Source organism: Colias eurytheme, chromosome 14 (assembly GCF_061535395.1).
Source record: "Colias eurytheme isolate Ceu_HAF_F1 chromosome 14, ilColEury1 Martin Lab GWU primary, whole genome shotgun sequence".
NCBI classification, from domain to species: domain Eukaryota; kingdom Metazoa; phylum Arthropoda; class Insecta; order Lepidoptera; family Pieridae; genus Colias; species Colias eurytheme.
The window spans coordinates 6705821-6716990 of NC_142993.1; the positions used below are offsets into that span (position 1 = coordinate 6705821).

General features: G+C 34.3%; 1 protein-coding gene across 1 annotated transcript in view; it reads left to right on the top strand.

The window, feature by feature from the left end:
- kn (EBF transcription factor knot) overlaps positions 1 to 6913 on the top strand; it is a 45843-nt gene extending 38930 nt beyond the window's left edge. Inside the window, exons 8-14 of the mRNA XM_090109347.1 lie at positions 775 to 919; positions 2367 to 2524; positions 2716 to 2842; positions 3230 to 3321; positions 3765 to 3936; positions 4999 to 5127; positions 6766 to 6913. Coding sequence (XP_089965473.1) covers positions 775 to 919; positions 2367 to 2524; positions 2716 to 2842; positions 3230 to 3321; positions 3765 to 3936; positions 4999 to 5127; positions 6766 to 6869 — 927 coding nt within the window. The 3' untranslated portion in view covers positions 6870 to 6913. The remainder of the gene's footprint in view (positions 1 to 774; positions 920 to 2366; positions 2525 to 2715; positions 2843 to 3229; positions 3322 to 3764; positions 3937 to 4998; positions 5128 to 6765) is intronic.
- The last annotated feature ends 4257 nt before the right edge of the window (positions 6914 to 11170 follow it).

An 11170-nucleotide genomic window follows, 5' to 3' on the forward strand; every position in this document is an offset into this window, starting at 1 on the left:
ATATAATATATAACAATACGTGACACAATAACATAATAAAGAATAAAAAAGAAATAACTACTACTTCCACGTAATATCTACAACAATAACCGTGTCTTAAATATTTAACATTAAAGATTGTTATTATTTTGCCTACAACAAATAAGATTCTATTTATAACATACAATAGTAGACAGCACACAACTATTATGAAATGATTGTTGAAGTTATAAAGAATGATGTTTAAAATAGTAATTAATGAGTGAATAAGTTCATGATATTGATTACAGGCTAGTTCTAAACAACTTATTATTACAGTTAGCAACAAATTAATCTTTACCAAAAACACTATCTATATCCCCTATTGATTGTATATAACAAATTCTCGAATTAGAGTCTTTTCTAGCATATATTCGACCACCCCTAGTCCATATAAAACGCCAATCATGTCCCTTTTGTCGCGCTAAATAAAACAGGTTGCGATTCGTACGAGTTAGATGTTCATTTATATAAAACCGGTTTGTTGTTGTGAATAGAGTCTTGACTCTTGATAGTGAAGAACATTGAGGAGCATTATATTTATTCTTTTATGATTCGCACATCTATTATTCCTCTTATATAAATTAAAATAGTATTAATTGACATAAATGATTTTAACTTTTCTTACAAAACTATTCAATTGTCTCCTTTCCCAAATACGTTTAGGTACTTATATTTTTGAGTGCATCTAGTGTCGTTGTCTATACCAGTTATATATTATTGGTATTGCAAAATTTTACACAAATCGTCTTCCAGGTGGTGATATCAACCCAAGTAATGGTAGACGGACCGCTCCTGGCGATATCGGACAACATGTTCGTCCACAACAACAGCAAGCACGGCCGCCGCGCCAAGCGCCTCGATCCGACTGAAGGTACAGAGGCTGCCCTCGAACCTACTTGTACGTTTTGTTTTGTTTTTATTATTTTTTTTGGGTTATAATATTTTTCTTCTGGATTTTATTTAATTGAATATCTATTTATTGGTATAAAATATGAAATGTTCTGGAATACTTTTACTAACAATATTTTATGCGGGTTTGTCTGGTAGGAGAATTATAATTTTTTTTTCATCTTTTGCAAATGTCGTTGTTTTGTTTCACAAAAATTTCATTACTTTATCGTTTAGAAATAGGTATTCCTAAATTGTATATCTTTAATAATTTATTAAAATTTAACTCAGAAAAACTTATTAAACATACGAAAAATAATCCAACCGGTCTTATTTAAAGCTAAAAATGAACAGCCAATCGGTTATAAAATAATGTGTAAAGTCGTAAAAGCATTGAGGATGTCGTTTGTATGCGGAGAATCAGAGTAGACATTTCGCAAGGAACTTTGACCGAGCGGGGAGGCAGGCGTCGGAGCAACCATGAAGAGAATAGGGATAATTTCCTCATGAATTGTACGACGCAAAAAATTGGAATTGCTCTTTGGGATCGTAATCATTCGATAAAGCGAACGTTAAGGTCGCGGCTCAGTGGATTTCTTTGGATTGTTAATGGTGTCGTATTAGCTACGTTGTTAGAACATTGTCAGTTTGATTTGTTACTGTGTTTAACAGACGGTGATTTGCTTAACTTGAATGCCAAAGAAAATTAGGATAATCAAAAGTGGAAAGTATCAATGGCGACGTGAACAATTTTTTAATCAGACTTCTTTTAAGACCACACGAATTATATACCCGTTCATTAATTCCATTTCCAAGCTCAGCTTATTGAATATTTAAAATTAAAAATTCGTTCCCCAGAAAAATCTTTCATTACCTACTCAAATTAATAAAAACGAACCGCCGCCGCCGTAATCTCCTTTCGTCCCCTTAAATTCACTTTCTCTTGCCTTTATTACCGCGTCGTTTTGTTTGTAAGATTTCAGATTCTCCCCTGTGTTACGGTGCGTGTCCCCCTCACTACAATCTTATGTTCATTCTTACGTTTTGATAACGTCATAACTACCACTTAAACATGACGTTTTTTCAACTTTATAACGCTACCGTAAAATGTATTTTTACCTACAACAAATTAAATTTTCTGCCATGGTATCTTTTACGGCCTTCGATTGTCCTTTTCCTGAAACATTTCAAGACAAACATCCAAATAGGACGGAAAGAGTTTTAACAGTTTGGCGTTTATTCAAGTTTCAAGTTGTTCGCTGTTAAATTTCTCTCGCGTAGACTTTACGACAACAAAGACTCGAAGCATTTTAGTTTGTTACACATCATTTACAGCATAAACAACATTTACTTATCCTTTAGTTACCTTTATTTTTGATATTTAGTTTAAACGTTTATTTCTAGCTTTTCTGCTGATGTATTTTCTTTTTATTATAAAATGTTTTTTCTCCCACCAGCGGGACTATATCCACCGTTGCCCGTAGCAACGCCGTGCATCAAAGCAATATCACCTAGTGAAGGCTGGACGTCAGGGGGTTCGACGGTCATAATAGTGGGGGATAATTTTTTCGATGGCCTGCAAGTAGTCTTCGGAACTATGCTTGTTTGGAGTGAGGTAAGTTTTCATTCAATAATTCATGTAACATTTAATCTGAATTTGAACTCATCAGATATTTATTGTTTTGATTAGTGAATTCTTATAGTCAAATGATAATTCAAACAATATGAAATGTACTCTATATTCCATAGCTATATAAACAATGCAAAATTTCATTCAAGTATCCACATAAATGTTTTCATTAACAGTTAATAACGTCACACGCAATAAGAGTTCAAACGCCTCCGAGACACATACCGGGCGTCGTGGAAGTTACATTGTCGTACAAGAGTAAACAGTTCTGTAAAGGAGCGCCCGGAAGATTTGTTTATGTTTGTGAGTATTATTGCTTCAATGTCTTATATTGTGAAAATTACTTGTATGAATTAAATTGTGTTGTAAAATTCTTCTCTTACACAGCAATAGCAATAGTTGAGAGTAAAATTTCAAGGTCGCGTCATAGTAATACCGTCACGTTATGAAGTAAGGCGACGATTTTGGTATCTTTAAATCTTGCCAAAGAAGTTTCACTTCTGACACGCGTGCTCGACACACACGCTCTTTTTATAAAGTATATTTAGTATAACAAAACAATAATATCGATCTCGAGACGTAAAGTAATCCACAAATATATACGCAATTTCTTGTTCGTGATCCATCAATTAGGATTTCATTCGTTAGTGGGGCAGCTAATGATTGATTTTGTTTTTCTCTTTCGCATAGCAGCTCTCAACGAGCCTACGATAGATTACGGATTTCAGCGGCTTCAGAAACTTATACCGAGACATCCGGGCGATCCCGAGAAACTGCCTAAGGTAAGTTTTATATCAGGCCTCGTAAAAAAATACAAATAGAATCTTTTTACGTTCCCGTGATAAAAGTTATGACGAATGTATATGCGTTCTTATGAATAAATGTACAAGATCTATTTGTGTGTTTTTCTGATTGCAATTCGTTACATTTAAATTCAAATTAAATAATTATGAGAATCCCTTCAAATTTACATGAAATTTCAAATTCATAAACTTTTTAATATTTCGTTTTAAAGCATTAAATTATTATGTATATTAGAAAATAAAAAAAGCAAAGAAATTGATCATAAGGCGGGATTCAAACCCGGTCCTACTTTTCCGTGCTGTTCGGCACAATCAGCATAATCAGTTCAATTCATAAACTTTATGTAAGCTTATTAAAATTTAGTTTATCATATTACATTTAAATTTATTCCGCCAAGTCTAAATTAAACTAACTTTCCTAGGAAATAATACTAAAACGAGCGGCGGATTTAGCAGAAGCGTTATACTCAATGCCTCGTAACAACCAACTGGGTCTGGGAGCTCCTCGCTCACCGCCCGCCAGTATGCCTTTCAACTCTTACACAGGACAGCTTGCTGTTAGTGTACAGGACACCACTTCGCAGTGGACGGAAGGTGAGTTTTATTGTAAAATAAGATTTTTTAAGAAAAAATATGTTAATAACGTTAAAAAAAAATAGATGGAAATAGTTAAAATTGATATTACGTAAATCAAAAATGTATATGCTTTATTCTCTAATTTAATTTTACTGTTCATTTACATTATCTGCAATATTAATAAATTAATTAGAGCTGGTAATATTAAGTTTAGTTTCATAAAGTTTTTGATTATATATTAGTACCTACTCCTATAGCAAAAAAGCCAACTACTGAACCCTGCGGAACACCGACTACATTATTGAAAAAATTATCCCCAATTCAATCTAAATTAGTTTTAATTATTGTCGTTATACGCAATGATATTATATATAGAAACAAGAGGGTTATACGTCATTTCTTCACTACTACATTTGTCATCAAATATTTTAAAAAGTTCAAAAGTCCAAACACTGAAACTAATCGTGACAACCAAGTGATAATAAGAAGCTTTTTCATGATCAGTCTCTAACAATAACACAATTATTCCACAACGCAACCCACCTAGTAGTTGTTCAGGCTCTCATTAAAAACCACTAAACTCCCATAACCAAACTCCACGAAATCGGTATAATATTATAAGGCATTTGTATTTCAGAGAACAGCGTCTTCCCTAACACACTTTATATACCTACATGGGGCATTTCACGCGAAGCGGACACATATTTCGGGGTCAGGTTTCCGATTTCGGTTATATTTTAGTGTGTTACACCTGTATATATCCTTGGTGTGTATACGAAATATTTTTTCATTTAGAAGCTTAGTTTTCAAAATACAAGTCTTTGAAGATGTCAGCAAGCGCGAGGCATGCGTGACTTTGAATGTAATTATTAGTTCAAGAAAAGGATTTTTTTAATAAATTGATACAGGTGTAACATACTAAAATATAACCGAAATCGGAAACCTGACCCCGAAGTATGTGTCCGCTTCGCGTGAAATGCCCCAGATATAAGATCTATGTAACAATCCGTCCAGTCCTCCAAACCCGCTTGATCCGTGGACAAGCTAACAAGGCATAAATCTCCAGGCGTTTTGTTTTAGAAGAGTACGGGCGCAGCGGCGGCTCGGTGTCGCCGCGCTACTGCCCGGCCGCGAGCACGCCGCACGCCTCCTACCCGCACCCGCAGCACTACCCCGCGCCGCCCACCTCGCTCTTCAACACTACCACCAGTGAGTGTACCATATAAACGTTTAGAAGAGTACGGCCGCAGCGGCGGCTCGGTGTCGCCGCGCTACTGCCCGGCCGCGAGCACGCCGCACGCCTCCTACCCGCACCCGCAGCACTACCCCGCGCCGCCCACCTCGCTCTTCAACACTACCACCAGTGAGTGTACCATATAAACGTTTAGAAGAGTACGGCCGCAGCGGCGGCTCGGTGTCGCCGCGCTACTGCCCGGCCGCGAGCACGCCGCACGCCTCCTACCCGCACCCGCAGCACTACCCCGCGCCGCCCACCTCGCTCTTCAACACTACCACCAGTGAGTCAAATATTCTAACTAACATGTATTTCAACCCACACACATTTATAAAAAACGAAAGATCCCACATTGAGTCATAGATACAAAAAAATACATGCAAAGGCAAAAATTAAAGTTTTAGTGTCACGCGGACAGTCAGTTCGGACCGCCCAGCGTGTATGTGAACCGCGCTGACCGTCCGCGTCTATTGTTTTAATATCGTCCTGACTACCGCAGTTATTATATTCCACTATTCAGCTCCGTGTGGATGGCAGCTGTACTGTCCGCACATCCCACCCGTCCGCTTTAAATCCTTGTATCCACTTGAGCAGGCTCAGGCGAATGAGCGGCTCGGCCAAATGAGCCGCTCATTCGCCTGAGCATGCTCAAGTGAATACAAGGCTTAAGGCCTATTCAAACTAGAGCAGTAAATATCCGCCATCGCCGTGGGTACCGCTACCCATGGCGGTAACGGAAACCGCTCTAGTTTGAATAGGCCTTGACTCTAAAACGCTACCTAAGCTATACAGACCGTGCAAAGCGCTCCGTACTGACGGTCCGCGTGACACTAAAACCAGCAACTATTATTTAAGTAAAATTAATCATTGTAAATATAACCCACATTAAATAGGTATTATTTTAAGCTTCCAACATGCAATTTACATGCACGCTTCGCTTGCACCTTCACGCTTTATCTTAACGTATATTTTTCTCTCGTCCAGTGTCTCTGGGGCCCTACCATCCAGCGAATATGAATGTGTCCGACCATCAGCAATATAATGTTTATCAAAAAGATAGCGGCCATTACATTGAAAGAAATGATACTAAAAGCGAGTGTCCAAACACTCATACAAAATGCAACGGTGCTATGAAAGGGCAAACCGTTAAAGGGAAGAAAAGCGCTTTCGCGGTCGTACAAAGTCCACCTCGTTCCAATTTCCAACACAATTGGCAACATCTAGCTGTTCAGTGTTAGTACTTTTGCTTATTTTCATTTGCTTTGTTGCTTATTGCTTTATCTTTAAAAAAAATCTCGTAGAGTGATTAAAACGCGTTGCGTATGTTATTTAACAGTGTGAAGAAAATAAGATTTTTTGGACATTTCCTTTATAGTTTCATTCTTCCTCAATTTACGTTTACTTTTATAGAAAACAAATTTGCTCAAATTGATTTAAGTGCATGCAAAATTTGAAGTTTCTCTTTCAATCATTGTTTCGTTGGTAGTTATACCACAAAATGGTATAAATACCATTTTCCATTGACTTTAAGATTTCTAACAAGATCATCTTATATTATGTGTTGTTCTTGCAATATAATTTCTTTTATTCATAATAATATTTTTTGTCAACAGGAATGAGTGGTCTAGTATCATCTCCATTCAGTGTGAATCCATTCTCTCTACCAACTTGCAGCGCGCAACAATACGCACAAACAGCGCCTCTTGCTTCGAAGTAATGTTCTTTTTTATCATTTCCTTAATGTTATTTAGTCTTTTACAAGTTTTTGTATTTAAAGTATACATTGTATTTTTATGAGTAACTATTTTAAATATCATTGTCAGTGTTTAATCATTATTTTTTTGCACTTTATCAAATTCATTTAGTTCGTCTATTTGGTGAGAAATAATATTGTGATGTACTTAAACATCAGTTATTATTTTTGTTGTTAAATACCATGATAGTTTTAGCTTGATTTTAATTTATTTCATTCACTTTATATTAAATCGGTCATAAAACACTTTTGCTCAATTTATTTTCAAAATTAGGTTAGGTTACTATGTTATAAATACTCTTTTGTATATATTGTGTAATTATTGTGTAAATATTAGAGTTACATGTAAGTAATCAGCTCACGATAATGACTCAATTGTTAGTCCAAATGATATATAGATCTAATAATAATTTTCTTCATTATTAACACTTAATTTATTATTATTTACGACAGGAACAGCACATTTTTTCAAGTTATCTTTATTGTTTTATTTATTATTACTTAATTTAATTTTGTGTAAGATCAATTTCGTCTTTGTTAATTAGAGCAATGTCACATTTCTTTTGTAAAATCTGTGATATATTTATTGTAAGTATCAATGTATAAATGGAATCAAAAATATAATCACATCACTCTAGTTCTCATTGTTCTAAGTTTAATATTGTAAGTGTAAATATAACTCGAATATAAACCATATCTTGAAACAAAACATATCCTGTATTTAAGAGAAATCATTTCTATGGGGATATCTTATCAATATACAACGAAAGAGAAAATAAATTATTCGTTTAGAAATGTTACGAAATGTATACGAAATAAAATGACTCCTTTCGCCGAACTTCGAAATGTTCCGAACGATACTGAATTTAGTGGAAATCTCACAAATATGAAATTGTAGTGAAGTATTATATAATACCGTTGTATAACAAATAAGACTTGTAAATTGTAATCGTTCATAAAGAATATAAGTACAATATTAAATTGCATATTATACTGATACTTTCTTGTTTTATTTTATTTCTCGATATTTTATATTTTTAAGGGTATTTATACCCTTTAAAATTCATGATGGTCTGTTATAATACAGATAAACTAAAAATAAATTTAAAATAATATTTAAAAATTACAGTACCATATTATTGATAATTTATACCTTATTATTGATATTACTATATTTTCCTTAGAAAATTATCGATTATTATGTTGATAATATTGTCTATTCAGTATTGTTTTTAACCAGTTATACGGGCTATTACACACTGGACGGGTCGATCCATCATACTTCATTATGAACAAAACATCAACTCAAATAGTTTAAAGCATTGTGATTTCGCACATGCTACCGTTAGCACCCCACTTGTAATATTATACTAACAATTTTTGTCCTCGAAGGGTAATATTTTCTATTGTTATTCCTGACTAGATAATGCATGGGTTTATCGCAACTCCTAATTGTGTCAGTAAAGAATGGGGATTGTATTACTACGGAATTAACATTAAAATAGTGAATGGCTTTTCGGAGATGCTGTCTTTGTAAATATAAATTAATTATGAAAATTTTTAAGGGTGTTCCATCCATATGACCATTTAGAGGATTTTGTGTGTGTAATTTGATATTGCAATTAAAGTAATCTGCATTTTAATCTAGATTTATATTGGATGGAATGAGGTAACACGTATACTTACTAATTGTTAGCAAAAAGAAGAACGTTATTAGAGTTATTTAAAATTTAATGCGTCATACGTAGGAACTGTCTTACGAAGCTTTTTGTATTGCAACAAAACTTATGTGCAAGCTTTTGCGATTTCTCTATAATTTACTATCGAATTATTGTTAAATTTTCTTGGTGGTTTTCATAATAAACGCATCACAGTCCACAGACCTTGTGAATTTTACGTCATTGGAATAGGAATGATTTGAAATAAACTTCTTAACTAACAACTTAAAACTATAAAACATCAATAAACGTGCACACCAATCATATTAGCGGATTAGCTATCAAATAACACATACAAATGGTAACTCGATTACGGTACAATAAGCCGAATGCGTCCAGTCGCACGTGTGTCGCACGCGACTGTCATTGCGTTGAGTGACATAATCTGTGGAATTTGAAACGGCATTTGAGTGGGACAAATGTTTTTAAATATTATGGAAGGAGTGATGATAAATTGGAATTATTTTTCAAATTTTGTAGTAAGATGTATGTGTTGATCAGCTGATTTTACAAGTAGCTAGAATATCGGAGAAGAAGTCACAGAGAAGTCTTTAAATAATTTAACGCTGATGAAAATATCATCTGAGCTCTACATCTCAATTTTCTCAGAAATTGGTACTGAAATTTGTCTGTTTTTCAGACTTATAATGCATATTAATATTTGGATCGTCACATATAATTTCATCTCGGTTTAATTTACATAAAAAGTAATAGATAATATCAATATTTCTCACAAATCTTTTTTATTTTATTTTTTCATTCCCAAACCCTCCACCCATCTTCCAAATACTTGTTTTCGCAGGAATGTAACACGAATAAATAACTAAGTGAACAAATTGTATGCACCCGTCAATCTGTCGCGTGGCGGTCGCGCGACGTCGCATTACTAAATTAGCGTCCGGTGTGCACTTACCCTTAATCGTGTTTCGCAAACCGAATCATGTTACCGTTGATTGGAATCGGTTATGTTATTACAATAAGTTAAAAATAAAGGTATTTTTGTATACAGTGTTTTTTTCCTATGGCTAAATAGGCTTTATCAGCGATCAATATTTGCAGTAATTTTGCAGTAATTTTGCAGTACCTAATTTTGCAGTAATTTACGTAGTTATTCACGTCAGATATAAATTTTGTATCATTTATGAAATAAAGAATTTACGGCAGAATTAATTCTTGATCCTACAAATGTTAGGTACCTACTTTTACAGGTCTCGTAGCAGTCATTTATCCTGCCTGTGAATGGTTCTTGTAACACAGTTTTATTATTGTTTACAAAAATGGACAATATAGTTGAACAAAATGAAATAGGTAACTGTTATAGGAAACATGAAGTTCACGTAAACATCATAAATGAGATTTTAAGTACCTTTTATCTACGGACCATCGGTCTTTTTTCATTCAAAATGTCTAACATCTCTAATTAGTAAACATAAACTTATTTTGACGCATTATTTTAAAAAATTGCATCCAAATGATCAATGAAAACATTTAATTTCCCACTAAAAACTATTCGATTTAAACTGAGAGCGAACCGAAAAAATATAGTAAACGTAGAAACAAAATAAAACCCCATCACGACACGACAAATTGATGTCATCCATCCCTCTCTCGCTAACAGTCGCAACATATCACTCCGCGCACGTCCTCGGCATTTTTCCTTTATATATTATTAATACATAAGTACATCGATGCACCGTTTCCACCCGACGGCGGCGCATAAGTCTGTCCTTTTCTATATTGTAGGGTCTAGTTTTCCCAAGCGACCGAACCTCGAGGGTAAAGCTCCCTTGGGTCGGTATTGACTCTAGTATGGAAGGAAAGTTATCTGTACACCTATTGTGGACCACCCCACCCCCTGAAACCACCCTGAAGGACTTTCTTACGCGTTTTACGTTTTGTTTTATTATTGCGAGCGTACTTGGAGCCGCTGTTTATTCGGTTAGTTGGTGTTTTGATAGCGACACTTGTTGATTACGATCGGATTGTAACGTTTAATTGGATATAAAGTTCAATATAACTCGGTTTACGAGTGGTCATTCCATCCTTAGACAGATCTTCGATATACTTTTACAAAAGTATCCAAAATTCAAATATAACGCAAAGTCAATCGTATTTCTTTGCAATTTTTCAGGAAAAGTTTCTTACAGTTATTTGTTTCTATATCGGTAATCGTGGTGTTTCAATAATAGGTTTTTCTTTTTCCTACATCCTCTACTTATCGTTAACCCATTTCAAAAATATGTTTATATTATATTTTTATGCTCTAACCTTGAAATTTTTATAGCATTAAATATGTAAGATTCAATTTCCATACCTGAAATCATGTGACTACAACACGCAACCACTTAAGCAAGATGTTCTATTAATTTCCAAGAACTATATAGCTCTTGGAAATTTTTCTTTAGGTATAAGTAAAAATAAAGTTAAAATGAGACTTGAAAAAATACTGTTTGTTAAAGGAAATTTGAGAAAAGAAATCAATTAATTGATAAGGAAATATGTACTAAGTATTTATTGTTAGTTAAGGAAATGGTTACATTAAACCAA